The following is a 27,440-nucleotide window of genomic DNA, read 5'->3' on the forward strand; positions in this document are numbered from 1 at the left end:
CAGCAACTACTTGTGATTCCTCCCAAAGCCTCCTGGGTCTCAGGGTGGTTGAGCATAGTTGAAGTCAGATGGGCTTGGATTAAAATCCTAATTCTGTAGGCACTGGGTGTGTGGCCTTAGGGAAGTTGCATTCCCTCAGCCTCTGCTTTGGTGAAATGAAGACATTGCTACTCCCTGCCCACAAGAGAATGGAGGGGAAGCCCTGGGCCAGTCCAGTGGGAGGCCAGCTTCAGCAGGAGGTGCTCCCAACAATCTCCCCTCAGAGATGACAGGACCGTGGGGTCTGCTGCCTGGCGTGCCATGCCATGCGGGTTCAGCAGGAAGACAGGGCCCAGGCAGAAATCCACTCCTTCTCACCTAAGGGAAGCAGCTGGCAGCTCAGGGGGACCGCCCCACCCATGGTTCTTGTTGCCCTCCCTAGCATCCCCAGGAGTGTAGGCAGGGATTTTGGGGGCAGAGGCAGAATCAAGGAGGGAAAGGACCATTTGTCATGTGGAAATCTAGAAAAGGGAGGTGGGCCACGAATACACATTTACAGTGCTCCATGCAGAAAATACATGCTTAGAGATGGTTAAGAATTCTGCCCCAGCCATTGCAATGAATATTAAAGTGGAAATGAAGTGGGCTTTTGTATAATAAACAATTTAATGTCCCCTAAAGGGAGGTCTGATCTTTGCTCCTACAAGGTGAACTCTAAGCCCTTATAATGTTCTGCCTCTTAAGAGTATCTTTATTTACCTGCTGCCAGCCGAATGATCTATCCTAGCAAAGTGATTTAGATGTCAGCTTGACCTCCAGAGAGGCTGAAGGCCAAAGGTCAACCACATAGCCAACAAACCATGACTATATGACCGATCCCCTAAAAAAGCTCCGACATTAAGGTCTGAGTGAGCTTCCCTGGTTGGTGACATTTCATGGATATTGTTGGAGGAGCTGGGGTTGGCCGTGACCTCCGGGGACAACCAGATACTCCATGAATGGAATTCTCCTGGATTCTGTCCCATGGGTATCTTTTCTTTCAACCTGCAGTCCTTTCACTATGACAAACCGTAACCATGAACAGAATGGTTTTCAGTGTGTTCTAGGAGTCCTTCTATTGACATTGAGGGTGGTCTTAGAGACCCCTCAACTTGCAGTTGGTGTCAGAAGTGAGGGTGTTTTGAGGGACTCCTTAAACTCACTGCTTTGGACTCAGACAGACCTGGGTTTCAAAGCCTGTTTCCACCAGCTCTGTGATACGGGGGTTGGAGAGGGAGGGTCACACTGCTCCTAGACAATGTCTCTGAGGAGTGATCGCAAGCAGAGTGCGGCAGGTGGGCTCCCCTTCCTGGAGTCTTTTTTTTTTTTTTAAGATTTTATTTATACATTTGACAGACAGAGATCACAAGTAGAGAGGGAGGCAGAGAGAGAGAGAGAGAGGAGGAAGCAGGCTCCCTGCCAAGCAGAGAGGCCGATGCGGGGCTCGATCCCAGGACCCTGGGATCATGACCTGAGCGAAAGGCAGAGGCTTTAACCCACTGAGCCACCCAGGCGCCCCCCCTTCTGGAGTCTTACCATCATCCTCGTCCTGGGCACCTGGTGTGGGGACAAAGAGGGGTTCTGCTGGCCAGCAATGCTCCTGTCCCCATTTTAAGGATGACTTTGTGAGAACATCGTATTTCAGTATCTGTATATCCAAAGAGGAGAGACATGTGAGTGACTTGTTGGAGAGCATGCTCGTTCCCTGGGAACTGGTGACATCAGTGCCCACAGACAGAGGGGATCCAGCCCCTCCAGCGTAGACTCCAAATGCCATCTACCTGGGGTCAGTGTAGCATCAGAAATGAAAGCAGCAAGCTTCATCTGGCATTTTTAAGCAAAGGTCCTCCTGTCATCCAATTTTTAAAAAATAAATTTTTTTACATACTGAATTTAAAAAAAAATAAAAATCCTGACTGAGCCACCCAGCAATTCCTGGATGATTCAGACTTTTAAGGGTGACTTCTTGACTTTAAATATCCTAAGAAACACTCATTAAAAAGACCTTTCATGTATTTTATAAAATGTTTTGAATCTTATGGAATAAAAATGGTTGTTCAAACAAACAAAAGCCTGAATGTGTCTGGTATTTGGCTCTACACTGTAATTTTTGTATGTGTTGAATAAATGAATGTCTTCAATGTAAACATTTAAAGTGTAATACGATCCTTTTGTTGTTTTAAAAAGTGCAAGTCCCTGGACTTCTCTTAATCCCTAATAAACGTGTTTCCCCTTGGGGTGTGGGATTAGTGGGGAGTGTGTGTGTGAACCCTAATTTTTTGCTTTGCACATTTCTGCAACGCTTGCATTTTTTAGAAAAGATATTCCATTTATTATTAAAAATGATATTAAAGACAAGTGATGTCTATAACTTAACATAGTCCTTGGGGTCCAGTAAGTGTTCAACAAATAGTAACAAGTAAAAATAACTAAAGGGTCTAAGTTTCAGCCCTCTGCTTGAAAGGGCAAGTTCCTTGAGGGCAGGAACTGGGATCGCCCTGCTCACCTCCTTTTCCTCACTGCCACCATGCTGTAGCGTAACTGGTGCTCAACAAACATGTACTGAATAAAGAAATCAGTGGATGACCTACAGCTTTGCCCTCTTTGCTGAGCTTCGGTCCATCAGATAGGGCTGCCTCTCTTAGATGGCCCATCATCGCTCCCTGGTATTCCGTCCAAACGGACTTCACGCTCTCTCTGATCTGCCTCTGCCCCAAAGGGACCTCCTTTCTCTGATCAAGGTCACCCAGTCTGAGAACCTAGAGTTTAGCTTTGCAGGCAGACACAATCGTCATAGGGTGCACCAGCCCAAGTCACATAGGGATCAGTACCTTGGTTGGGATGGGACTCCACTGAACTTCAGCAGCAAAGACGTAGCGATATCGCTTCCCGTTGTGAGCATAATTGATCCGAGGCAGCTCTAAGCCTGGAGAGAATGACACAGCCAGTGAAGCCCCCATCACTGAGGACTGGGAGCCTCCCCCCTTCATGCCATACTCTGCGTCCTGTCCACAAAATCAGCTCCCAATCCAGGATCGCTGAACTTGCTTCAGGGCCTGGATTAGATCAAGGTTGGTAACAGTGCAGGGGGAGGGAACCTCTGATAATTACCCTGGCTCTATGAGAAGGTTTAGGAGCAAGGAAAGATAGACCTCGTTTTTTAAGTGTATAAACATCTTTAATTATCCAAGATAGAAATCAAAAAGAATTGCATGATTAGAATCAGAGGCTACTGCAATTTTTTTAAAGCTCTTACAAAAAAAAGTGCCTGTGTATGCATGTACATGTGTACAGGTGTGGATAAAAACTCTGAAGTCATGGAAAGGGGTGTCCATCGGGAATAGTTAAATAAATCTGGTGAATTCACATAGTAACCTAAGTAAAACTAATGTTTGCAAAGAATTTTAATAACATGGGAAAGTGCCAATATCATAAGACAAACTGTAGAAGGCTGGTATTATCTCCACCATGTTACAAATGTAGAGAAAATGTTCAGAAGCATTACTGGGGTAATAACTTCCTTATAGCTTGCATTTTATATTGTACACTCTAGGTTTCTCATTACATGAAATTTTTGTTATGTCTATTACTTTTGTAATAAAAAAACTAAAAATTTTGTATATATATATTATATATATATAATTTTATATTATTTATATTCATATATAAAAATAATATGCATATTATTTATATATAATTTCTATTATATATATTTATATTTATATATTATATACACACAAAAATATATGCTATATATAATTATATATTATATATATTATTATTATTACATATATATGTGTATATATATATATATGCCTGTGGGGGCAAATTAAATTTCTAAGTCTGAGGGCTGAAATGAAAATCCCCCATCTTATAGAATATTCCAGGCAGTCGGAGCTAACTGCTGGTGAAAATGTAATGTCCAAGAAAAGAGGAAGAAGGTGTGGAAAATCTGCCACACAGAGGCCTCCTAAAAAGGAGGCATGAGAGGTTATCAGGCTTGCGGGGAGTGCAGGGGAATGGCCTGTTAAGGTGCGAAGATGTTCAGGCCTTCAGACAAGTAATCATGAAAATTTCAAGAGACAGGTCACAGCGACTGTGAGTTGAAGGGACCACCCACATACTGAAACCAGAGAAAGGTGCCCACAATTGGCCCCAGAGTACCTCTGAGAATTTCCATGGTGCTCCTGGACCTCAAACCTGGTCTGGGGACCGCCACCCCCCCTTATCTCCACCCTGTCAATGATCAGCTTCAGGTACTTGGTTAAGTAAAATGGGCTTTATCCCCGTGAATTCTGTGAGGCTGTTGAAACCATGCTCTTGAAGAATCTTCAGGAGCTGGGAAATTCTCAGGCTATATTCATTCAGTGGAAGAAGCCATTTCAGAAAATTCTAGATGGTACAGTATGTCTGCATTTTGTAAAACTGTAAGTGCAGAGGTTAAGGGTTTTTGAGTCCAAGAGACCTAGGTTCAGGTCTTGGCTCTGCTGCCTCTCTTTGGGCAAGTTATGGAATTATCCTCAGCTTTGCTGTCCTCAGCTCTGAAACAAGAATGATCTTTGGGCAAGTTATGGAATTATCCTCCGCTTTGCTGTCCTCAGCTCTGAAACAAGAATGACATGTGCCAACACCTAGCTCCCAGAGTTGTTCTGGTAACTTCGACTCGTGCTGGACTCTCACTCTGGCCCAGGCCCTTGGTAAAGCACTCTATGTGTGCGAACTCATCTAATGTCAAGGATAATGGGGTGAGACTGGCAGGGTGAGGTCTGGGAAGTTCTAGAAGAGGACCTGACATATGCCAAGCAACCCAGACATGACAGAAACACAACAGACATTTCCAAAGTGATGCCACAGGTGGAGGGATTATGAGGGATCTGTCTATTGCCATACTTTTCAGCATTGCCCAAGATTGCCACAATAAGCAAGAATTCTCTTCTTGGATACAAAAAAGACCACAGCATTTCAACCCTCCATCTGCCCATACCGTGTGGCAAGTGAGTGGAGATGCAAGTCATCTTCTTAAGGCAGCCAGCCTTAAGAACTGGGACCAGGGGGCAGCTGGGTGGCATGGACCTGGCAGCAGCCAATGTGGGAGCAAAGCCGAGCCATGCCCAGCCACCCTCCGGCGAGTGTCCTGGACAAGTCCCTTCATTCCACACCTGTGCTGAGCAGAGATGCCTCTAAGCCACACTTTTGTCACATGCTGGGGATACACGGAGGCTTATATCCCAGGGCAGTGGTTCTCCATCAGGGTGATGATGCCCCACTGGACACCAGTGACGTCTGGACGTGGTTTTGGTCGTTCTAATTCAGGGTGTGGGTGCTAACAGTCAAGGCCAGGGGTGCTGCTCAGCATCCTACCGTGCCCAGGACGGCTCCCAGCACAGAGCATGACCCAGCCCCAAACATCAGGGGTGCCCAGGTCGAGAAGACCGCTCTCATGGGTGCAACTCTTATCGGAGGGGTTTACACTCTGTGTGGAGCACAGCCTTTCTGAGCCATCTCCTCCTCCACTGAATGGGGCTGATGGCCCCTGTCCTGCAGGGTGTTTTGAAGGTACAGAAATGGAAGTGCAGACACACCGTCCCTGTTCAGAAAGTCAGTATTCAATAAATCAGAACGTTTGCAGAGACCAGCCGTGAAAATCACCTGATCCAACAACCACTCCTCGCCCCAGCGCCTTCCTGGGAGCTGTTTGAAGATATTTGAAAGAGAACTGTCGCCCAATGCTTTCTGCTGGGCCACCCCCAGAGTCTTCCTGTTTGTCCCTTGTCGGGGCACAGCTCCTCTGCATCAGGAGGAGGTAGAGAGAGGCCTCAGGGGAATTCACAAAAGCCTGCCCCCCCCACCCCAGGTGTCTTGCAAAGAGGATGCATTTTACCTTCGTAAAGCAACTCTGGCTGGCAGTAGACTTGGTCATCTTTTTCCTTCAGGGCTTTTGCTGTTGTAGATGTCAGTTTGATTAAATTTGAGCCCACTTCTGCATTCTGCGTTTCCAAAAAAAAAAAAAAATTGGAAACAGGTTATCCAGAGCAAACACTTGTTTTACTGGGTACGTCATAAAACAAGTGCTTTAATGGATGTCATCTATGTTCTGGCCTCATGTGAGCCAAAGGAAGCAGCTATTATATTGCTGGTGTTTTTATTCTTATTCTCTGAGACCTCATAACTGGTAAGTAGTAGGAAGGGGGTCCCTAAATTCATGGCTCTTTTCTCCAACTCTGGGCTATCTTATCTTTCACGGGTGAAATTAATGTATTGGTAGGTCCTCGCTTTTTAAATACTGGCTGATCCCCTTCCTGCAGGGAAGGCTGCATCGGTCATCAGAAGGATGTTTATAAAGCGTTCATAATAACACGGGAAATGCTCATGGTAGAATACCGAGAAAAGCAGCAGAGTAAATTGTATATGCAGTCTGAGCTCAATCAGCTTAAAAAGAATTCACGCTGGAAAGATCCTGGGGGAGACACCAATTATTAACAAGACAGCAGGCAGTGGAATTATGGGGACTTTATTTTTCTACGCTTATCTGTATTTTCAGGATTTTCTCCTGTGAAAATGTGCCACTGCTGAAATGAAAACAAATAGGCACTAAGAGTGGCTTGGGAGTGAAGGATCTGTGGAGGGCATTCCTTGGTCTCAGCTCACAATCAGACTTTGTTTGGTGTCTTACCATCACCACAGTAACCCAGGAGAGGGATTTAAAACAATTGATTAGATATTTACTGGGGTTCTACTACTCCCTGTTTCCCTACAAACCAGCTATGGGGCCTCAAGCAAGTGACTTAGTATCTCTGGAGAGTTCTGTGTCCTCATTTATATAATAAGTTTCAGTAGATGCATCATGCAAAGAGTATACACATCTCCAGGTAGTTGTGCAGATTAAATAATCATGCAGACGGTTTGCAAGAGGGTCTCCTTAACAGTCAGTGCTAAATAAATGTTAGCCGCAGCTAGCCGCAGCTGATAACGTTACTGTTGTTGTTGTTGTTGCTGTTTTTAGGATTTGTTTATTTTACGGGGAGAGAGAGCATGAGCATGGGGGTGGGAGGGGCAGAGGGACATGGAGAGACTCTCAAGGAAACTCCATACTGAACGAGGAGCCCAGCAAAGGGCTCAGATCTCACAACCCAGGATCAGGACCTGAGCCAAAATCAAGAGTCAGATGCTTAACTGACTGAGCCACCCAGGCACCTCTACATCATTTTGATGATGATGGTGATGATGATGATGTTACCACCATTGGGGGAAGTGCAGGTTAAGCAATGAAGAAGTAAGACTGAGTCCCTGCCTGCATGGAGTTTACAGGCTGAGAATTACTGTTATGGCTGACTTCTTCTCATGTAAAATTTTCTCTACTTTCCATATTTGTCAAAATGGAATTTTATAATTAAAAGAAACCTATTTGAATGAGAGTAGCTTTTTGCTGGGAGGGGGACAGATTTGCTGCTTCCTAGCAGTTGAACTGCAGGAGCCCTTTGAGATTTGTTTAGTTTAATCCCTCAGTTGACAGAAGAGGAAAATAAGGCCCAGAGAAGGAAAGAGCCCTGCCCACAGCCACACAGAGGGAAGGAGAGTCTGGGCCCTTCGCTTCACAGTTCTTCTGCTTGGAAGCAAGAACTCTGTAGGCAAGGCAGGTGCTAAGGCCATGAGGCTGGCCCATTCCCATTCTGTAGGTCTCTGCTCAAATTCCCCTTCCCCAACAACTCCATCTGCAATGTTGCCAAGGGATTTGTCCTGAGCTGTCATTATCTCCTGTATGGAGCTTCTTCCTTCTTTTATGTTGTCTTCCCCTTTTAGACTGGGACCAGATTTTGTTTAGTGCATGGCACAGAGCTGAAAGCACACACGGGAAAGTAACCGCTGAATGAATGAGTGAATGCATAACTCAATAAGCTTTTCTTCCACTGTCAAGGTGGAAAACATGCGCTGTGCAGGATGGCTGTAGGAATTAAATGAGATGAAATGCGTGGAAAAAGTCGCCCGGCACTCAGCACATTGGTGGTGTCTTGTAAACAGAAGCTCGGAGTGCGTCCACCAGCACCATATCACAGACCAGCAGAGGCTGCCTGGTGCATTGCTAAGTCACCTGACAGCAACGGGCCTGTTGTGCACACCCTGCGCTTGCATGGCAGGGAGTCCATCTACAAAGACATCTTCTAATTCCAGCCTGAAACTGGTCAGACTGGTTGAGGGAGAAACTGAATTTTTCCACACAGCAGTAATGAACATGACTCGGCTGCTTTTGGTGGCCACGTGCTCAGCTTTGAGAAGAGCTTTCTAGCCCAATGTCAACAAAATCCTACAGTTTGCTTTGAAATCCCTCAACTTGAGGGAACTCCCGGAAGCAACAGCCATCTTGGTAATTCCCCAAAACATTGGCTTTGGGGTTTGGAAGCCCGGTCTGTGAAATCGGACTCTGTGGGTTTCTGTGTGAGCTTGAGCAGCATCTCCCTAACCTCAGCCCCTAAGCCTCCCTGAGCCTGTTTCCTGGTTTGTAAAATATGGGGGCAATTCATTACTTTTTGATGGTGGTGACCATAAGTGGGGTTGCTTTGACTGATACCTGAAGATTATGGTTACAATTAAATAATAGTCATGAAAACACCTGGGCCAGGGCCAGGCACATTACAGTCAGTAACTCAGAGCCAGACCGACATGCATTCAAATCCCAACTCAAACCCCACAGATGTTCCTGCAATGTTGGGCAACTTACTTTGTCTCTCATCTGTAGTCATGCGGGTAATAAGCAACAAGAGGGGTGTCCTACTAATGAGGCGAGAAGCATGCAAAGCATTTAACAGTTCCTAAAATTTGCAGGACCCAGGACAAGAGTGGAGACCCACCAACCCTATGTCTAAACACACTGAGCACACTGTTAAGTGAGATACCATTCTCTCCCCCATCTTGATACAGAGACCTTCATAATGTGGAACTGCGCTGTCCCATATGGGAAACACTGACCACATGCGGTTACTTACATTTAACTTAAAATTAAGTACAATTAAACATCCACTTCCTCAGCTGCACTGGCCACAGTTCATTGGCCCATGTGGCTAGTGGCTACTGCATTAGACAGACAGAGAATGTTCCATCGTTGCAATGGATTCTTTTGCACAGTGCTGGTCTGGAAGGATGTGAGAATTTGGAATTCTAGGACTCCTTGGAGTTCCAAGCCAGAATAGGGTGGCAGAATGAGGGCCAGCCTCTGGGCCCAGGTTCTTTGTTCCCTGCCCTGTTTCTTCCCACCGCCCAGATTCCCCAGCCAGCACGACCAAGCCAATAGCCAACCCTGGCCACCTCATGGGTCTGAGGCCAGTACATCAGTGGCACAGCCTGCTTTTAGGAAGAGAGAAGCAGGAGCTGGAAGCAGTCTTGGGGCTATTTGGGCAGAGAATTTAGGGATCCCAGTAGCTGGTTCATGGTTGAGGCAGGGGAAGGGACCTCTCCAGATGGGCACAGCTCTTGGGCCCTCTGAATTCCTCAATCTGTGAGGAAGGGACACTGCCAAGGAAAGGCTAGATCAGCAGCCCCTTCCCCAAAGAAGTGTGAGTCCTGCTGGGGTCTAAGAAGAAAAAAGGCATCTAACACAGGGCCCAACACATACTGAGCTCTCAGTAAATGGCAGTTTCTTCTATTACTGGATCTTTGGTTTTGAACTTGGGGTCAAGATAAAAACCAAATCTACTGAGCCAGGAGTTGAAACCACCTGTTGTAAGTCCACAGTGCCTCCACCCATGATGGCCCCTTATGCATGGATGGCCGTTGGAAGGGAAGGCAAGTGCTTATGAACCCACCTGGAGGCAGGGCACCGAGCCCCGCAGGAGGAAGGCAGGGCACCGAGCCCCGCAGGAGGAAGGCAGGGCAGCCACCTGAACTGTCTGTACACGTCCACGCCCCGCCCAGCCCCGCCCCACCTTAGACAACCCTGTGCCACCCTGCATCAACAGGACTAGAGTGCCAAGGGGCCCCACCTTCCTTTGACCCCAGCTGGCCCAAACACAAGAGAATCTGGGGCAGCTGGGAGGTCCCAGACTTTTAAGTATACTTCACTACTGCCCATTCTATGCGGAAAGCACTTCCACTTGGGAAATGTTCCAAATGCTATAGAGAGACCCGTGTCACCCACTTACCATTCGTTCATGGATTTATAGTAGTTAGGAGTTTAATGAGAACCCTCTTGAGTGCCAGGCCCTGTGACGGATTTAGGGAATAAACAGCTGACAGGACCAAGAGCTTGTCAAAGCTTTCCCAGGGCAGATGACTGAACAAGCTCATTTACCTGCGACAAATATCCAGCAAGGAAACTCAGGTGCTATCAGAACTTACAAACTCCTCTGAAGGGAGTGATGATCCAGACGCCTAAAGGCTGAGCGGGAATCTGCTAGACTCACTGCAAATCAGAAGCCCCTGCATGCTGAGACCATGCCCCGCCCTTCCCCGCCCCCCACGCCCCCGGGGCCCAGCCCAAGTGTGGTCTCAGAGCCCCCAGCTGAGTCCAACCTGAAGCCCAGACGGGAAGCGAGGCCTGATACAAAGAGGACAGGGTTGCAGGCAGAGGGACAGTGACTTGCAAAGGCCCTGGACTGATGGGTGCCAGAGAAACGTGGCGTCTCCCACCATCTGTCCTAAAAAGCCTTTGGATAGGACAGAATTAGAGCTGCCAGATCTGGACATGTCTGCCATGTCCATCTGTTCAGCTTTTCGATTTCAATATGCAGGAGGGCAACTTGAAAGTGAAGCAAGAAGATGTTTTAAGGGACAATAAATAGCAATTAAACAGCGTGGCCAGAGCTACCCTTCCGAGGGCTCACACTTCTTTGTTAGTTTCAAAGCAGTAGATGGCTCACATGGCAGCTTTTCAAAATATACATGCCGAACTTCTTAGCCTGGTTCCAAGGAAGCGAATCATTTTCAAGCATGATAAAAGGTTATAAAATCCCTCCGTGTGTGGGCAGTGGGAGGGAGCGTTTCCTTTCTCTGTTTCATCCCTGGGCTGAGGTCAGTGTGAGGCAGGGCCAGGCCTCCAGATTTGCCACCTGTGTGCTGTGACACCCCCACTGTTTCCCGGAACCAGGAGACCAAGCAAGGCACTGCAGTGTGGTCCAGAGAGCAGGCCGCAGAGGGCAGTGCCACGTGATGACTTCGTGGAAGGCGGCCGTTCATTCAATAGCCCTGAACCACGTGGGGAGGAAGTTCATTCCATTTCTCTTTCAGTCTTTCTGACTGGGTCAAGCAGAGAGTCTCAGCGAGGTGCCACTATGTCTTTAACACCTCATACTTCTAGAACTTTCTTTTTAACTAAGAGATTAACTCTTGGCAAGCAACAGCATCTGGCTAGAGCTTCAGACCTCTGCTAATCATGGCTCTGTCCCTGGGGGCTGTGTGACCTTGCGCATATTCCGTAAGTTCTCTGAGCCTCAGTTGCTTTACCTGTAAAATGAGGCTAATGTGAGGACCTCTCCCATAGGTTGTTTTGGTCACTAACTGAGGCAAGGAAAATAAAATGCTGAGCAAAGTAGCTGGCACATAGAGTGCATTCAGTAAATAGGAGCCATCAAAACTGAGTTGAATTGAATTTGCTTTCATTTAAATTAATTAAGTCATGAAGTCAGTGAGTTCTGGAGCCAGGAATCTCTGTAGCCTCTGAAACCAAGCCCGGAGCCTTGGTAGCATCACCCTAATTGAGGATAATGTCTGGCCTAGTGGTCATTTTTAATGCAAGAAGGGGACCAATCACCAGCAGGCATTAGGTAAGTGAACAGTGATGAATCCCAGCCTGGAACCGCCATGCAAATATTCAAAACGATGTTGTAGAAGAATACTGAATGTCTCGGAGAGATGTCTGGATATCCACATAAGTGGAAAAAAGCAGTGCACAAAACAGTACATGCATATTCCACCATGAAAAGGGAGGAAGGGCTGGTGTGTGCTGTGGCGGAGACGGGCCTCGGAAACACGGTGTGGAGGGAGGACGGCCACCGCAGGAGAGCACCTGGCACGTGTGTGATGTGTGTGCCTCTGAGACAGGAAGTGGATGAGTGCTCACCTGGGGCTGGGGGAAGGAGCGGGGAAGGGGGCTAGGTGGAGGCGTGCAAGGTTTCTTCCCGGGCTAGTAAAAAGGTTTTAAAATCCAGTTGCTGGCCCAGCTCTGCAAAGTTACTAAAAGCAGCTGCGTGGCGCATTTTAAATGTGTGGTGTGTGAAATGATCTCTCAATAAAGCTGTTAAAAATTCTCCGCAATTTCCTTCTCTAAAATTAAGCAATATATAAAATATAAATACATACATTTCTAAGTTTTAGAGAAGTCCTACTACACAGAATGTTTAACAGCTTTATTGAGACATGTATCCATAGGCATGTGTATTATACACACAAACACAGATACATCAACCTGTGTGTCAGTATGTCTGTCTACTGAGAGCAACAGAGAGACATGTGGGAGGCAATAGAAATATATCCACAATAGGTTCATGGGGATTTTTGTTTGTTTGTTTCCTTTTTACCTAATTGGTATTTTCTTGGGTTTCTATGATGAATATGCACCACTTTAGGAAAAATAACGAAAGCCTGTTTTTGTCTTTAAGAACAGCTCATTTGGGATTTCAATGTCAATCAAATGAATGTCAAAGTCACTCTCCACTGGGGCTCACGACTTCCCGGGAATGAAAGGGGTCCCCTTCCGAGCCATTACCTTGTCCACACTGAGGGGCACAGCGAACCTCCTGAGGGTGGGGATGGAGGTGAGCCTGCAGTTCTCCTCAAAGTCCTGGTTCAGGTTGGCCAAGTAGAAGAGCTCGTAAAGGCTGCTGTCCTCGTAGGTGATAACGTCAAACAGAAGGCAGCCATCCTCCTCGTAGGCATTGACGTGATGAAAGACCACCATGGGGTCCGTGTAAAACTTGGTGGGCAGAGGCTTCCTGGTCCTCTGGTCGATGACGTGAATGTAAGTCTGAAAGCAGAGGCACACTCAGGGGTCAGCTCTCCCTGTGCTGACATGGCACAATGGCAGCGGGTGCAGGACAAGACCCAGCCCTGCAGTCCACTAGCACGTGACCCTGGAGCATCCCCCTCTCCCACAGTTCCTGGCTCTCGCCGGTCCCTGGTCACCTCCTTCAGATGGAGCAGAGGGAACCTTTGCTGCAGGGGCCTTTGCATCCCCGGGAAGACAGAGTCTGGGGGAAGCCCCTGAGGGTACACCGTCCCTCCCCTCCTTCACTTGACTGTGACTCCAGGCTGGGATGAGCTTGGTCCCTGGCAATGGCCATGTGCGGGAGAAACTGGCCAGTCCTCTAGCCCTCCTTGGGACTACCCACAGCCAGGGCCCCTAAGACCCTAAAATCACACCAGCCCTTCTGGGGCCTGTCTCCCAATGTCCACCTGCTGCCTGGTTTTCCAGAAAGAAGTTGTCACAGCAAACTCCCTTATCCTGGGGGCTGCGGTGTGGAGAGACCTGTTCTAGTTAAGGGGCCCACATGGGTATCTGCTCACACCTCTGGGTGTCACGAGGCGGTATCACTCTGGGTGGTAATTAGCCATATCTGCAACCCCAGTTGCCTAATCTGAAGTATGTGTGGGGTTCTTTCTTTTGGCAGCTCTGGACTAACCACCCTCCTCCTGAAAGGCAGGGAGGGACTACTCCGGGCTGTTCTTGGGCCACCTCCTCCCAGCTCATGTGCCTCTTTCTCTCCTTCCCCAGAATCCAGCTCTGAACATTAAGTGGAAGTACAGGGGAGGAAGGCTTTGACAGTGTGGGAGGTAGGGGTGGTGGGCAGGTGAATATAGAATTATTTTAGTTCTTTTCTTCCCCATGACCCCAAACCCTGGGTTGGGCACAGGGACTTTCCAGAAAGTTCTCTTCTAAATGCATTCCAAAAACTCTTCCCAGGGCTTTCTGCCTGCCGCTAGCAAGGAGCTCAGTCTTCTCACTGTGGGATTCTCTGAGGGCCAAGGGATGTCCAGGGCCTGAAGACCAAACCCAGCTCCAGCTGGCTTCCCTACTGGCCCCTGGCTCCAGCGCTCATTCCACAAAAATAGATGGAGGGTCTAGGACACATCAGACAATTTTTCAGGAACATTTTTCCAGGAAACACAGACTAAAACCAAGGCCCTTCTTTGATGGAGCTTGTAAGTCAGGTGGGGGAGAGGCCAGCAGTCAATGATCAGTGAGCACTACTAAGAAAAATGAAGCCAGGTAAGGGATGGAGAAGCCTGGGGCGGGGTCTGTTGGAGACTGGTTTATCACAAAAGGCCTCAGGGATCTGGAGATTTAGCTGGGACACGGATTAACTGAAGGAGAAAGCCATCTGGGGAAGAACATTCCAGGTAGAAGGGACAGAAAATGCAAAGGCCCTGAGGCAGGAAGGCGTTAGGCTGGTTTGAGATACAGGAAGTCCAAGAGGAGATTGAGTGAGCAGGGAGCCAGTGGTTGGGATCTGGGCCTGTGAGGATTTGCAGGTTGGTCAGTGAAGTTTTTGGATCTTTTTCTTAGGAAGATGGGAAATCACTAGAATGTTCTGAGCAGAGGAGGGACCTCACTGTCCTCCCTGAGAAGAAAGGAGGAGGTTTTAGAGCTGCATAGTGGTGGTTCTCTCTGGAGAGGGGACTGCTGACAGCAATGGGGAGGACAGGGGACTGGCAGGTGACTTTCTCTCCTTGTATACCGTTTGAATAGAGAACACTAAGAATTGCTTGATATTTATCACAAGTAAAAATTTACTCATTTCAACAGGAAGTAAATATATACATACACACATATCCAAGCACAGGCTCAGTCATATCATACGTATGTGTGCATGCACACACACACTCGTATACAGAGGCATGCACATATACAACAGGCACACGCATGTGTGCACACATCCACACTTGGAACACTCAGGTGTGCCCGAAGATGTTTGGTTGTGCCATGTGGTGGAACGCATTTAGGATGTCTAAATCATCTCCGGCACCCTTCCCTGAAATTACCCGTTGACTGCCAGGATGCCGGAAGGGCCTTGTCCATGGACGGTGCAAGCTGCAAGGAGCCCAGACGTGGGTCAGGACTGAGGAGTGGCCCTTGGCTGCCGGGCTGGTGCCAACAGCCTGGCTGATGAGAGCCAGCTTGCCCGAGGTCACATGCTTTTCAGACAGGGACAGTCTGCTCTACTGACTCAGGGACTTGGGGTCCCAGCCCCCTCGCCCCCACCTGGGACCACTCTACAGGACCATGCTGTTTCAGAACTCTCTGGAAGCTTGGCTGATGCATCTGGGGAGACTGCATGGTAGCTCCCACCCTTGCTCCCTAGGAAAATCCCTGCCTGCCAACCTCCATGTCAGTCTGCTTCCTGGGATAGCTCATTCGGGCCGTCCTCATGTGGCTGGGGGTCCCAGTCAGGCCTTACCTTATCCTCCTTGTGGAAGGCCAGGCAGGAGGCCCAGTTCACTCCCCGGATATACGCGGTTGACATTTTGAGGATATCCAGCTTGAAAGGCTGCTCAAGGAAAACCATGTGGTTCTCGGTGACTCCGAAGCTGTGGTAATAGCTCGGGGAGAGGAGGGAGCGGGAGGTGATGGAGCAGAACACCTCCGTGTGCTTCAAGGGGTTCTTCCCCTTCTTGTCCTCTAGAGAAAGGCAAGCCTCAGCAGCAGCGCGGGACCTGGCCGGCCCTAGACAACGCCCCATCACCTGCAGCTGAGCCTTTCAAACTGACCGGGTCGCTAAGAAGTATCTCTGGGTGAGAGCGGACAAGTAAACCGGTGAGGGAGCTGCTGCCCACCTGACACAGGGGCTCCGAGTGTTCCCACTTAGGCCCCCCTGCCCTGCAAGACCTGGTGCTACAATCGGAAAACACGGAGCCCCAGAGCCAGGCCTCGGGGCCAGGAGTCTGCACGACAGCCTGGGCGCCCAATCCAGCCTCCACCTGCTTTTGCATCAAGGTTTGTTCAGAACACAGGTAGGGGCTGGAGAAGCCTGGGGCTTCTTTATGCGGGGTCCATGGCTGCCCCTGCTCTTGAGCCGCAAGGGCCCTGCTGAGGAGTGGCAACAGGGACCACGCGTCTGCAAAGCCTCAGATTCTCACTCTTGGGCCCTTTCCAGAAAAAGCTTGTCCGCCCCTGCTCTGAACAACATCTCTTCATGCACACGGATCACCAGGGATCATGACTGAAGTGTGGAGTCTGATTCAGTATGTGGGGCTGGGGCGTCAGATTCTGCATTTCTATCAAGCACCTGGGGATAGGCCGGCTCCCCAGGTTTCGACTTTGGTATTTTGCTGAGGACCTGCATTTGAGATGTACCTCACAGGGTTTCCATGAATTTCTCTTTGTGCTGACCGTTCAGAAACACCTAGGGGTGAGACTAAGCACCCACTGGGATAAGGGGCTCTTATACCTCTTGTGACCGTGGAAGTAGACTGTATGATCTGCATTTTACAGGTCGGAAACTGAGGTGCAACGGAATATGGTCAGTCATTATGGCCAAAGGCACAAGGTTAAGCCGAGAAGACACAGCCCTCTCTGCCCGGCCACCGCTTCTGTTACTAGGGATAATAGCACTCACAGAGTGGAGAGAGAGAGAACAGAACGAAATCGTGAAGTAGTCCAAGCAGCTCGCTCTGCTTCCAGACGGCAAAGGAGCGAAGTACTTGTTCCTGCTCCTGTTCCTGGGTCAGGATGAGTCACCACTGGCCAAAAGGCCTCCCCGCCCAGGCCTGGGGCTGGTTCATAATGAGTTATCTGCAAGCGTCCGCACCTTTTCTTGTGGCCACCTGTGCGCGCGGTAAACAGCTGGCTGGTGGGAGGGATGCTGTGGGGTTGTGGGGTGGTTCTTTTCTTCACAAAACAAATGGAGCACACAGCCAACTGAAATGGAAAGCACCCTGGCCTAGGGGGCAGGACACAGGAGTGAATCCCAGGGAAGCCACCAGGAGGCAGCAGGGGCTCAGTGGGGAGCTGCTGGCGTGGTGCGGAGGCTCCTGTGAGCTGTGTGACTGTGTGACTGTGTGACTGTGGGCCTGTCACCTGATCCCCCTGGGCCTTATCTACCCTCTTTTGTCATATGATGCGGCAAACTTAAATGCCTAGGTCATCCCCAGATCTGACATTCTAGGAGTCTGGCTGGATCCTCTATTCCTTTATCCGCTTAATTCATGGGAGTTTCATTTAACAAGACTACTCATTGTGCCTTCTGACCTTTAGGGGCTCACATCTGCCAATAGAGACTGGTAAGTAGTTCAGGAGGTTCTACAGGACTATGAGGGAAGGGGACCAGCAGGGATTCCACATGGAAGCCAGTTTTCCTGAACTGGCAGGTCAAGCCAAGTACCCTCGTCATCTGCCCCATCTCCTGAGCCCTGTGCAACCACCCTCAGAGGCCTGGTCTCCTGGGTGTGGTTCCCAAGAGGGTCCTGGACAAACAAGTGTCAGAAGCCTCCTCCTCTCGGGAACATGAAATCACAATTGACCTGGGCTTTGCGCCAGGTTCCTGGCCTTAAATGGGGAAGGTTCAGAAGGCCCAGAGAATGGGGTGAGGGGTCTGCAAGGTCTAAGGTCTGAAGGACTGAGCTCCCATAACAAACTAGGAACCTGGCTTTAAGGGCTGGAGGGAAAGTGGGCAGTACAGCTTTGGCTTACAAAGTCATGTTAGAAAAGTTTAAAAAAAAATGGATGGAAGAAAAGATGGATGGATGGAAGGAAGGATGCCTGATGGGCGGGCGGGAGGATGGATGGACGGATGGATGGGTGGATGGATGGATGATGGAGAGTTGGATGGATGATGCGTGGACAGACAGACAGATGGATGCATAAGTAAATGGTGCATGAATAATGCACAAATTAGTGAACCAATGAACTGGAGCTGAAAGAAAAGCAGGTTAGAATAGTGAAGGAATTCGTTCTTTCAAAAGGAAGCCTGGCAGCATCTCTTTTCCCCTGAAGAAGAAAGGTGTGTTCATGGTCATCTGAATCACCCATGAGGGAAAGTGTCAGACGGAGTCTGGCGTCATCAGTGAAAATCAGAACTCTTTGGAGGTAGCCACCCGTGGCATCTGTTCCTTCAGGATATGCCCAGAATGATCTACCTGGTACAGCGGCGGGGATCCTAAAGACCACGTATCTTGTCTTCCCTTTGTCCATGATGGATGTGCCCACGTTCAGCACGTTTCCGGCTGCATCGTAATGGGGATGTGCTGTTGCCACATTTACAGCCACGTATTTGCGATAGTCAACCTGCAAAATGACAGCCACCTGGTTTTAAAAATGGGGGAAGGGTGAAACGTGATGAAAAGCCCCTGCTTCTAGGTTCAGAGAGATGATGGCGACTTTTGCATATCTCCTGATGGGAAAATAAGGCAGACTTCACCTTGAAAGAGGATGTTTACCTGTGTGACCTGATATAACCTCATGGGCGGCCTCCTACAGCGCAGAGAGCATAGAGAGGGCAGGGGAGTCTGGGAGCTGCGGGTGTTTTCTGGGGCGTTTGTTGCAACCCTGCCCCCTGGCCCTGCTGGGTGTCCTCAGCATGGTGGCAGAATGCCTCACCACAGAGCATTGACCTGCACAGTGGGGCAGCTTTCAAGCTAATGTTAACTGCTGCTTTGTGTCTTTCTGGTTATATCATTTAAATTCTCCCCCTTTTGCATGCCACAGAGGCATAAATCTCCAGGCCTCTCTTGTAGGATTATTCTGAGAACAGAGAGTTACAAAAACACTCCGTCAAAGCCCACAACAGGGCACGGCCACAGAATAATGCGGGGCTGGGGGACCAACTGTTCTCCTCACCTCCCCCGGAATAGCATGACCTCCAGCCAAAAGTCAGGCAAGGCTCCATTCTCTGTTACTATTTCCTCTCTGAGGCTTTGTGGAAAGCATACATCAGTTGGACCTATGCCGCCTAGCTTAAAAGGTCCTGGACATAATTTCACAGCTAAGAAAAGCATTCCCTTTAACAGATCGTTAAAATGTACTGAGAAGACACTGAGGCTTTGATTAGCCAGCTAGTGAAAAAATGCGTGGGTCTATTGATTTTCATGAAAATGTTGACTTGATTCTGCCCAGGAAAGGTATCTGCTTGGACATTTATTTTTGTCCCCTTGCTCTCTGCCTAAGGCCTCCCTCTTCAGTTCAATACAAGGTAGGGCTGCTCCAGTCCGGGCAATCCAGTACATTCATTCAAACTCCCATTAAGATCCCACTCAGTGCCAAAATGGTGGACACTGTTATGGGTTGAATTGTGTCTTCCAAAAAGATATGTTGAAGCCCTAACTCCTGGTATGTATATTTGAAAACAGGGCCTTTGTAGATGTAATCAAGTCAAAATGAGGTCATTCTGGATAGAGGTGGCCCTAATCCAATGATTTATATCTCTAGAAGAGACTGGAGTGATGCATCTTAAGCCAAGGAACACCGAGGATTCCTGGCAGCCACCTGCGACTGGAAGAAGCCAGCCAGCATCTTCCCCTGGAGCCTTCAGAGACAGCATGGCTCTGAGAACACCCCAATTTCAGATTTGCAGCCTCCAGAATCATGAAAGAATAAATCTCTGTTGTTCTAACCCGCCTAGTGTGTGGCACTTTGGTTTAGTAGCCCTGGAACAAACACAGACACAGAGATGAAACGATATGGCCCCCACCCCAAGGGAGCTTAGAATCTAGTGCTAAGTGCTGTGCTGGGGAAGCTCAGGATCCAATGGCAGTAGAGGAGGGGCTGCCCCATGAGTTCCTGCAGGCCACATGGCCCAACCCAGGGGTTCCCTCCCATGAGCCAGGAACTGATGGGGTTATAGTAGATTCACTGCTACCTTCTCCAGGGTCTCCAGAGTCTGTGGGTTGATTTTCCTGATGTAATTGGTCTCTGTGGTCGCATAGAAGTCTTCTCCACACTTCATGATGTTAATCAGGCAGTTGTCTGTGAAATCGGGGATGGTATGGGACAAGTAGGAGAAAGCTCTGTGGAGGAAAGCAGATCAAAAGGAAATCAATGTTCTGCTCAAGATGGCTTTAGTTTTAGTTTTCCTATCACTTAAAATGATCTACTTCAATTAGGGGGGGGAAGTTCCAAGTCCTAAAGGATCACTTGTGGAATCTGGAAGACTTGGAAATCAGGTTGCCTAAAGATACCACCATGCTGAATTAGCTAAGAAGTGAGTCATCTGGGACAAGATGGCTGCCAACTGAACCCTCCTGAGCTCTCAAAAATCCAAAGGTCTCCCACACCAGAGACACCAAGAGCTAATGGGCTGTTCTGAAGTATTTTAAGGAGTTCCACAAAAATCGTATGTACCCTTCCATAATGCTCCCCTAAGCCTAGCAAAACAGCTAATCCTTGCTTTTGGAAGGAATGAGAGTCCACCGTGACACTCTGAATTTGTCCAGGAAATTAGTTTAGGTTTTGTTTGTTTGTTTGTTTGTTTAAAGAAAAGAAAACAAATGGTGAGAGGAAAAACTCATCATTACTTTGATCAGAAGATCCTAGATCCGTGTGTTGGTTAGTGCTTCCCCTGCTGGCGAATGGTGAAGCAGCAAAGCCGCCCTACAGGTGGTGGTTTTGCGGTCTCCGCCCCCCCACTCCCTGCCTGGCTCCTCCCCCACCTGCAAATGTCAGTTCAGGATCCTGGCACTGGATGCCCTAGCACTGGATCCTGAACTGGAAAGATGACGTCAGTCCAGAAAAGCAGGAGCAATCTTCCATCTCCGGACCAGTCTACTGCTGGCACATTTCCTAACTCGTTCATATCCGAAGAGTATCAGGAAGGAGATTCTGACAGAGGGTCTGATTCCCTGGCCAACTGTTTAATTGTCAAACTTGTAATACATTCATAGTCATCATAGCCCAGATGATTTGAAACGTATTCAACTAAAAAACTTTCCTTAACTTTTTCTCTCATTTGCCAGTTTCCCACCTCACAGATCCTCCCACTTTCTCTATGCACATACAAGCAAAAATAAATCCAGATTTCTTCCTGCTTTTTTACACAAAACATAGCTTATCATATGCCCTTTCTACACCTTATTCCGCCCTGTGCGCGCCCCCCCCCCCGCCACTCAACAAGGTACCAGGGAAATCTTTCCATTCAGCACATAGGGAGCAACCTCATTACGCACCCTGCCTTTTTTTTGCTCCTGCCGGGTATTTTCTTGTACAGTTTCACTCTTATTTATTTAACTATCCTTCTGTTGATGAACATTTGGGTTGTTTTCAGTTCCTCATTATAACAAATGATGCAGCTGTGGATAACATGGTACATCTGCCATTCCAGACACAAGCAAGCCTATCTCTAGACTGAAGAGAAAGTGCGTTTATAATTTTGGGAGATAATCCTGAATTGCACTCCCATCAGCCATATGGAAAAATACCTAATAATGTGTCAGATGCCATTTGTTTCTTTTGCTGTCAGTGATCAAGAACTGCATGGCATAGAGAGGCAAAGCCTGGGCCAGGTAAACGTTTTCATGCACCCTACAGAGAGGATTGTCAGATGAGTGGATGCTGGTTGTTTTTACCACTGAGGATATCGAGAAACATGACCAGATTCAAAACGGACAGTTACTTGGAAAATATATTTTTGCAGGGGTCCGGATAGGCCATCGTTCCAAACTCTGACACAACAATCCTGTTGGCCTCGATGTTGGCTTTGTAGGTGTCACTTCTTAGGTATTTGCTCCTGTAATAGACTTCACCTGAAAGAGAAGACACAGAATCAGCCCAGGCTGACAGCTTTACGGAGTTTTAAGGTTGATTTCGGGCATTGTAGGGGTATTACAGAAGGAAAGGTGAATTCACTAGGACAGTCCCCTTTAGTGTATACTGGATACAAAGAGCATTTGCAGTGAGCTCTCACACAAATTTCCTCACTTGAGACAACAATGTGGCAAGGTAAGTATCCCGATGAGCTCCATTTTACACAGCAGGGGACTGAGGCTCAGACATGTTCCGTTGCCTTGCCAAGAGGTGCTGACCTGGCCCATTGATCATCTCTTCCATCATGGATCTCTTCCACCATGGATCACCTCTTCCCTCCAGGGAAGGTCTGGATTTGGAGGATGGGTCCAGAAGGCCTCATACTTGCGCTGGGTTTCGCCAGGACCTAGTTCAGCTTTGGAAAATTTCCACTGGCCATTTCAATCCCTGGAGTGACATTTGATACCGACTACAACCAGAGGATGACCTAGCACCCAATTCCCTGTACGGTAGAGGGTCAGTACCTATGTGGATGTCTAATTCACGCACACAATGGAGAGAATCTAACTCACTGCGTAAAAGTAGGACCTCTTGACCAGTTCATCAAGACCAACCTGAAAATGTATGGATGGTTCTAGTCCAGTATTGGGTTCCTATGGCTATTGTGACAAATTGCCACGACCTCAGTGGCTTAAAAAGACACAAATTTGTTATCTTACCATTCTGGAAGGTATAGCCTGAATGGATCTCACAGGGCTAAAGAGCAAGGTGTCAGCAGAGAATCCGTTTCTGACTTTTCTAACTTCTAGAAGTTGCTTGCATTGCTTGGTTGGTGGTCACGTCACTCTGACCTCTGATTCTATTGTCATGTCTTTTCTGACCCCCCCCCTTCCTTTGTGATGACCCCTGTGATTCCACTGAGCTCCCCTGGATAATCTCCCCACCTCAAGGTCCTCAACTTAACCACATCTGCAAAGACTCTTCTACTTCACAGAGTAACATAATATATTCACAGATTCCTTCTGGAAGAGAGAGGGGATTAGAGCTGGGGGAGGAGAGAGCTGAGGACACCCATCTGGAAGTGGATGGATCAGGAAAGGCTTCCTGGAGAAGGTGGCACTTGAAATAGCCCTTGGAAGATGAGTAAAACTATTTGCCTACCATAGGTTGGGGAGTTGGCAAGTAGGAGGGGGTAGTGCATTTCCATTCACTCTTCCTTGAAAGTGTGGAAGCAAAGGTCTGGAGGTGGGAAAGGCACCCCACCTCCTGCAAGAGTTGAGTAAGATGGCCTTCAGCATGAGGCTAGGGCTTGGGAGCAGTGGGAATGGGATGAGGTTAAGGGGCAGGGGCCCTCTTGGCATATCTGAGGACTTCAAACCATTTGGTGGATAATTTGAAACCACTAGGTTTTTAAATTCTTATTTAATTTTGCTGTTAATTAGCAAGTGACATGTTGATTTTTCCCCACTCTAGAATACATTGGTTGCTGTAGTATGATATATGCTTCCAATGCTGGGACAACTATAATATGCGAAAAAGTAGTGCCCAGGTCATATTGACATTTCATTCCCATAAGATAAGTTGATAAGAGAAATATCCATCATGTATCCGCTGCCATGACGATGGGCTTAGGAGAGAACACCTTCCCAAGAAATTCTTGTCTGGTGACTTTTTATATTTAAGAAAGGAAACAGTGCTAAGAGCTAATATTTTATTGTGCACATGTGTGCTAAGTACTGTGTGGACACTTTATGTGTATTTTTTCTGGTTTAATTCTAAAATATTGGAAATGTTATCAAATACAACAACCAGAAATATGTTCTTTAGGGGGGAAAATAATCAAGCTAATGTCATTTGCTAATGAACAGCAAAATAAGACAAAATTTAAACAACAGTTGAAGGCTTCAAATTTCTTACCAAATGAAGTATAAGGGGCTAACACAACTTACAGCCCTGCAACCCATCTCCCGTGAGTAAAATTGAGGCAAAGACAGGTTAAGTACCTTGCTTTAAGCCACACAGCTAGGGAGGGGAAAGCTGGATTCAAAGCTGACACAGCCACCGCCGTCAGCTTGACCATTCTATCTGATCCTGGTTATTAAAAACGCACCTATGGAAATGGGCTCCCATTACTGCGTGGCTTGCTGAAGCTTCACAAACAGAACCGACCCATATGAACTACATCCTCATTTACAAACAGAACATGAGAGCCCCCTGGAGGCCCCTCATAGCTTGTCCAGTCTCAGCTATCTTGACCTCTAATAGCCTTAACTAGTTTTGCCCTTGGAATTGTGTTTTCATTTCCAGCCCCAAAGGACACGAACATCCATTTCATTGGTAAGGACTCTAGCCTGTGCACCTAGATGGAAATAATAGCAATAATGGTGATGCTAGTCTTCATAAAATTGGAAGAGACCATGAAAGACCTCCTAGAGGGGCGCCTGGGTGGCTCAGTGGGTTAAGCCTCTGCCTTCAGCTCAGGTCATGATCTCAGGGTCTTGGGATCGAGCCCCACATCGGGCTCTCTGCTCGGCAGGGAGCCTGCTTCCTCCTCTCTGTCTCTGCCCGCCTCTCTGCATACTTGTGATCTCTGTCAAATAAATAAATAAAATCTTAAAAAAAAAAAAAAAAGACCTCCTAGTTCTTTCTCTAGCCTTTGGGAGGTAAACGGTGTGCCCAGCGGCAGATAGCCACCTATCCTCTTCTCAAAAGTCTTTACACGGGTGACTGCTGTGAAAATAACCATCACTGAGCTATTTCAGGAGCGGGGGCTCTGTTCTGGGGCTGCAAGAAGAAACCGAGAGGAATGGCTTTGGTTATCCCGGCCCTGGGTTCGTGTATTCAGCCAGTATCTACAGACCACTTCAGTGGGCCAGGAAGAGGGGGCAAGCAGGGCAGGCACATCTCTACCCCTGAGAGGATTCAAGTCTCCAGGTGGTTATGAATTCTGCTCTGTCATCTACCAACCATGCACTAGACTTTGTGTCAGAGTCAAGACTCAGTCCTCTCTGCTCTGAGGTGAGGATCATGATATGTTCCTTATGGAGTTGCTGTGATGCTTAAGGCCTGTAAAGAAATCAGCACATAAAAGCTCATTAAAAGCTATATACACTATTGAGATGCACTGGGTAGAGTGGGCAGGCTTTGGTTCTGGGGTTAGTCCTAATCCAAGCCATGTGACTCTATGTGAATCTCTTTACCTCACTGAACCTCAGTTTTCTCAACTGGATATTATGGATCACCTAGCCCTCTCCAGTATGGGATTGGCAGTTTTAAATGAGGTAGGATGGTATTAGGAGTTTGGCCCATGGGCACACAGCATGTCTGGATTGTCCAACAAAATCCTGGAGGCAGAAAGATGCAGCTGAGGGTTGATGAGGCCACACACACTGGTCTTTGGTCACAGGCTACACACCTTACTTCACGGCCACCCTGGTCTCCCCCCTGAGCCAGCCTGTCCTTCTCTGGTCACTCTCTCTGCAGGTCACCACCTACAAGGCACTGGCAAACATGGCTTGCTTAAAATGCTGAACTATGTTCACTTGAAGTGTAAACACCCATCCCAGGCTGGCTGTCAGCAGGAGGCCCATTTCCTATAAACATTCAGTCCCAGAGCACGCACGGAGGGCTCAGGGGCCGCAGGAAAATGTGTCTCTGGAATTGCTCAAGGCTGACACTCAGCTCTGAGGCTGAGATTAAAGAAGACCACCACACATTCCCCAGAACCCTGCTCCCTGCTGACCCCCAATTAGCCACATTCCTTCTAAAGGGACACGAGTAAACAGATGTGCTCCTGCCTGGAATCTTCTGGAACTGGGTCAAGTTTGATATTCCTGGGGGAGTGGGAGATTTTATACATGTATCTATATCTATCTCCATTTTAAGCAAACTTCTAAAAGGCTAGTTTGGAGCTGTAATAATTCAAAAAGCCAGCTTCAGAAAAGGCTAAGTTCTGGAGAGCTCTTTTTGTCTCTAAACTTTGGTGATGGAGTTTACATGTTCGAAAACTTGTGGGACAACAACCTTGCCTCTAAATAAAAAATTATTGACTGTACTGCTGAAGGAGACTTGGGTTCATTCATCTCTTTGCCTGCTTTATAAAAATTTTTGGTTTTGAAGTAATTTTAGGGGCATCTGCGTGGCTCATTTGGTTACATGTCAGACTCTTTTTTTTTCTTTTTTTTTTTTTTAAAGATTTTATTTATTTATTTGACAGACAGAGATCACAAGTAGGCAGAGAGGCAGACAGAGAGATAGAGGAAGGGAAGCAGGCTCTCCACTGAGCAGAGAGCCCGATGCGGGGCCCGATCCCAGGACGCTGGGATCATGACCTGAGCCGAAGGCAGAGGCTTTAACCCACTGAGCCATCCAGGTGCCCCCAGACTCTTTCTTGATCCCAGCTCAGGTCTTGATCTCAGGGTGGGGAGTTCAAGCCCTGCACTGGGTTCCATGCTGGGCGTGAAGCCTACTTAAAACAAAAACAAAAACAAAACCACCCAAACTGAAATGACTTTAGACTTAAGAGAAAGAGCACTCCTGTATACCCTTTGTCAGTCCGGCTTCTCCTCCATTCTGTTCCTTTAGTTAAGTCTTTATTGGGTTTTTAAAGCATTCACTTTCCCTGGTTTCTGCTAAAGGCCACAAACCACTTTTTGATCTTTCTGCTTTCTTATTCCAGTCTTTTCTTGCTGGTTTGGCACTGATTTGGGTTCTCCGTGCTGCACCTGGTGCTTTGAAACACTGGCAGAGAAACCTGAGCCCCACCTCCATGGCACACTGATGAACTTGGTCTTGAGTGGGACAGAGCAGCAAGGCTGGAGGTCCTGTGGAGGTTTTCTGAAACCTGGATGTGCTCAGGGGCAATCCAGGAAATGTGTTAGAAATACCGATGCTCTGACAGTGTCCTTTAGGATTATGATTCACTCAGCCCTGGGTGGGGTGTCAGGATTTGCAGCTTTAATCCTAGAGGATTCGGATTAAGAGGTACACAAACCACCTTTTGAGAAATACTGGCTTTGTGTTATATGTAAATCAGAGAATCCTGTTCAGCCTTGCTTGTCCTCTTGAATTATGTATGATAGCACTTAACATTTTTGTTTTATGTTTCTACTCTTGTGGAGTAGAATGGAGAGCCATCGAGAGGTTTTGTTTTTTTTTTTTAAGATTTATTTATTTATTTGAGAGAGAGATCACAAGTAGAGAGGCAGGCGGGGTGGGGGGGGGAAGCAGGCTCCCCGCTGAGCAGAGGGCCCGATGCGGGGCTCAATCCCAAGACCCTGAGATCATGGCCTGGGCTAAAAGCAGATGCTTAACCCACTGAGCCACCCAGGCACCCCGCCATTGAGAGTTGTAAAGGAGAGGAGAGATGAGGCCAGGCTGTGCCACACTAATGTTGGTAATCTGACAATCTCGAAAGGATTGGGTTGGAGAGATGAGGAGAGAGCTAGCCAGCAGGAGGGGGAAGTGGAGCAGAACTACATAATGCTTCCGTCATAAGATTCTGGATGTAGAGAGCTTTGGGTTTATATCTGACCTCCACCACTTCTTAGCTGTGTGCCTTTGGGCAAGTTACTTGGCCTCCCTGGGCTGTGAAATCGAGAGGTACCTTCCTCAGGAGCTGTAGTGAGGATTGAGTTGTGGGTGGGCATGAAGCACTTGGGCCAGTGGCCAGCAAGCACTCCCTGTAGTGAGCGTTGAAGAGAGCAACTGGGAACGTATAGCTTCCTTCTCCCAAAACACCCTTTACCTTGTTCGTGTCATTTAG

At 47.9% G+C, this 27,440-nt stretch overlaps 1 protein-coding gene across 2 annotated transcripts in view; it reads right to left on the reverse strand.

Moving 5' to 3' along the window:
* BCO1 (beta-carotene oxygenase 1) overlaps positions 1-27,440 on the reverse strand; it is a 35,920-nt gene that overhangs the window by 1,569 nt on the left and 6,911 nt on the right. For both annotated transcript variants that reach the window (XM_045989437.1, XM_045989436.1), the window contains 8 exons: positions 21,546-21,675; positions 19,797-19,944; positions 18,079-18,226; positions 15,402-15,622; positions 12,713-12,970; positions 5,900-6,005; positions 2,850-2,944; positions 1,555-1,666 (listed from right to left, as the gene is read on the reverse strand). In XM_045989437.1, the coding sequence (XP_045845393.1) occupies positions 1,555-1,666; positions 2,850-2,944; positions 5,900-6,005; positions 12,713-12,970; positions 15,402-15,622; positions 18,079-18,226; positions 19,797-19,944; positions 21,546-21,675 (1,218 nt within the window). The remainder of the gene's footprint in view (positions 1-1,554; positions 1,667-2,849; positions 2,945-5,899; positions 6,006-12,712; positions 12,971-15,401; positions 15,623-18,078; positions 18,227-19,796; positions 19,945-21,545; positions 21,676-27,440) is intronic.

The sequence above is a fragment of the Meles meles genome, chromosome 19 (genome assembly GCF_922984935.1).
Source record: "Meles meles chromosome 19, mMelMel3.1 paternal haplotype, whole genome shotgun sequence".
Classification (NCBI taxonomy): Eukaryota; Metazoa; Chordata; class Mammalia; order Carnivora; family Mustelidae; genus Meles; species Meles meles.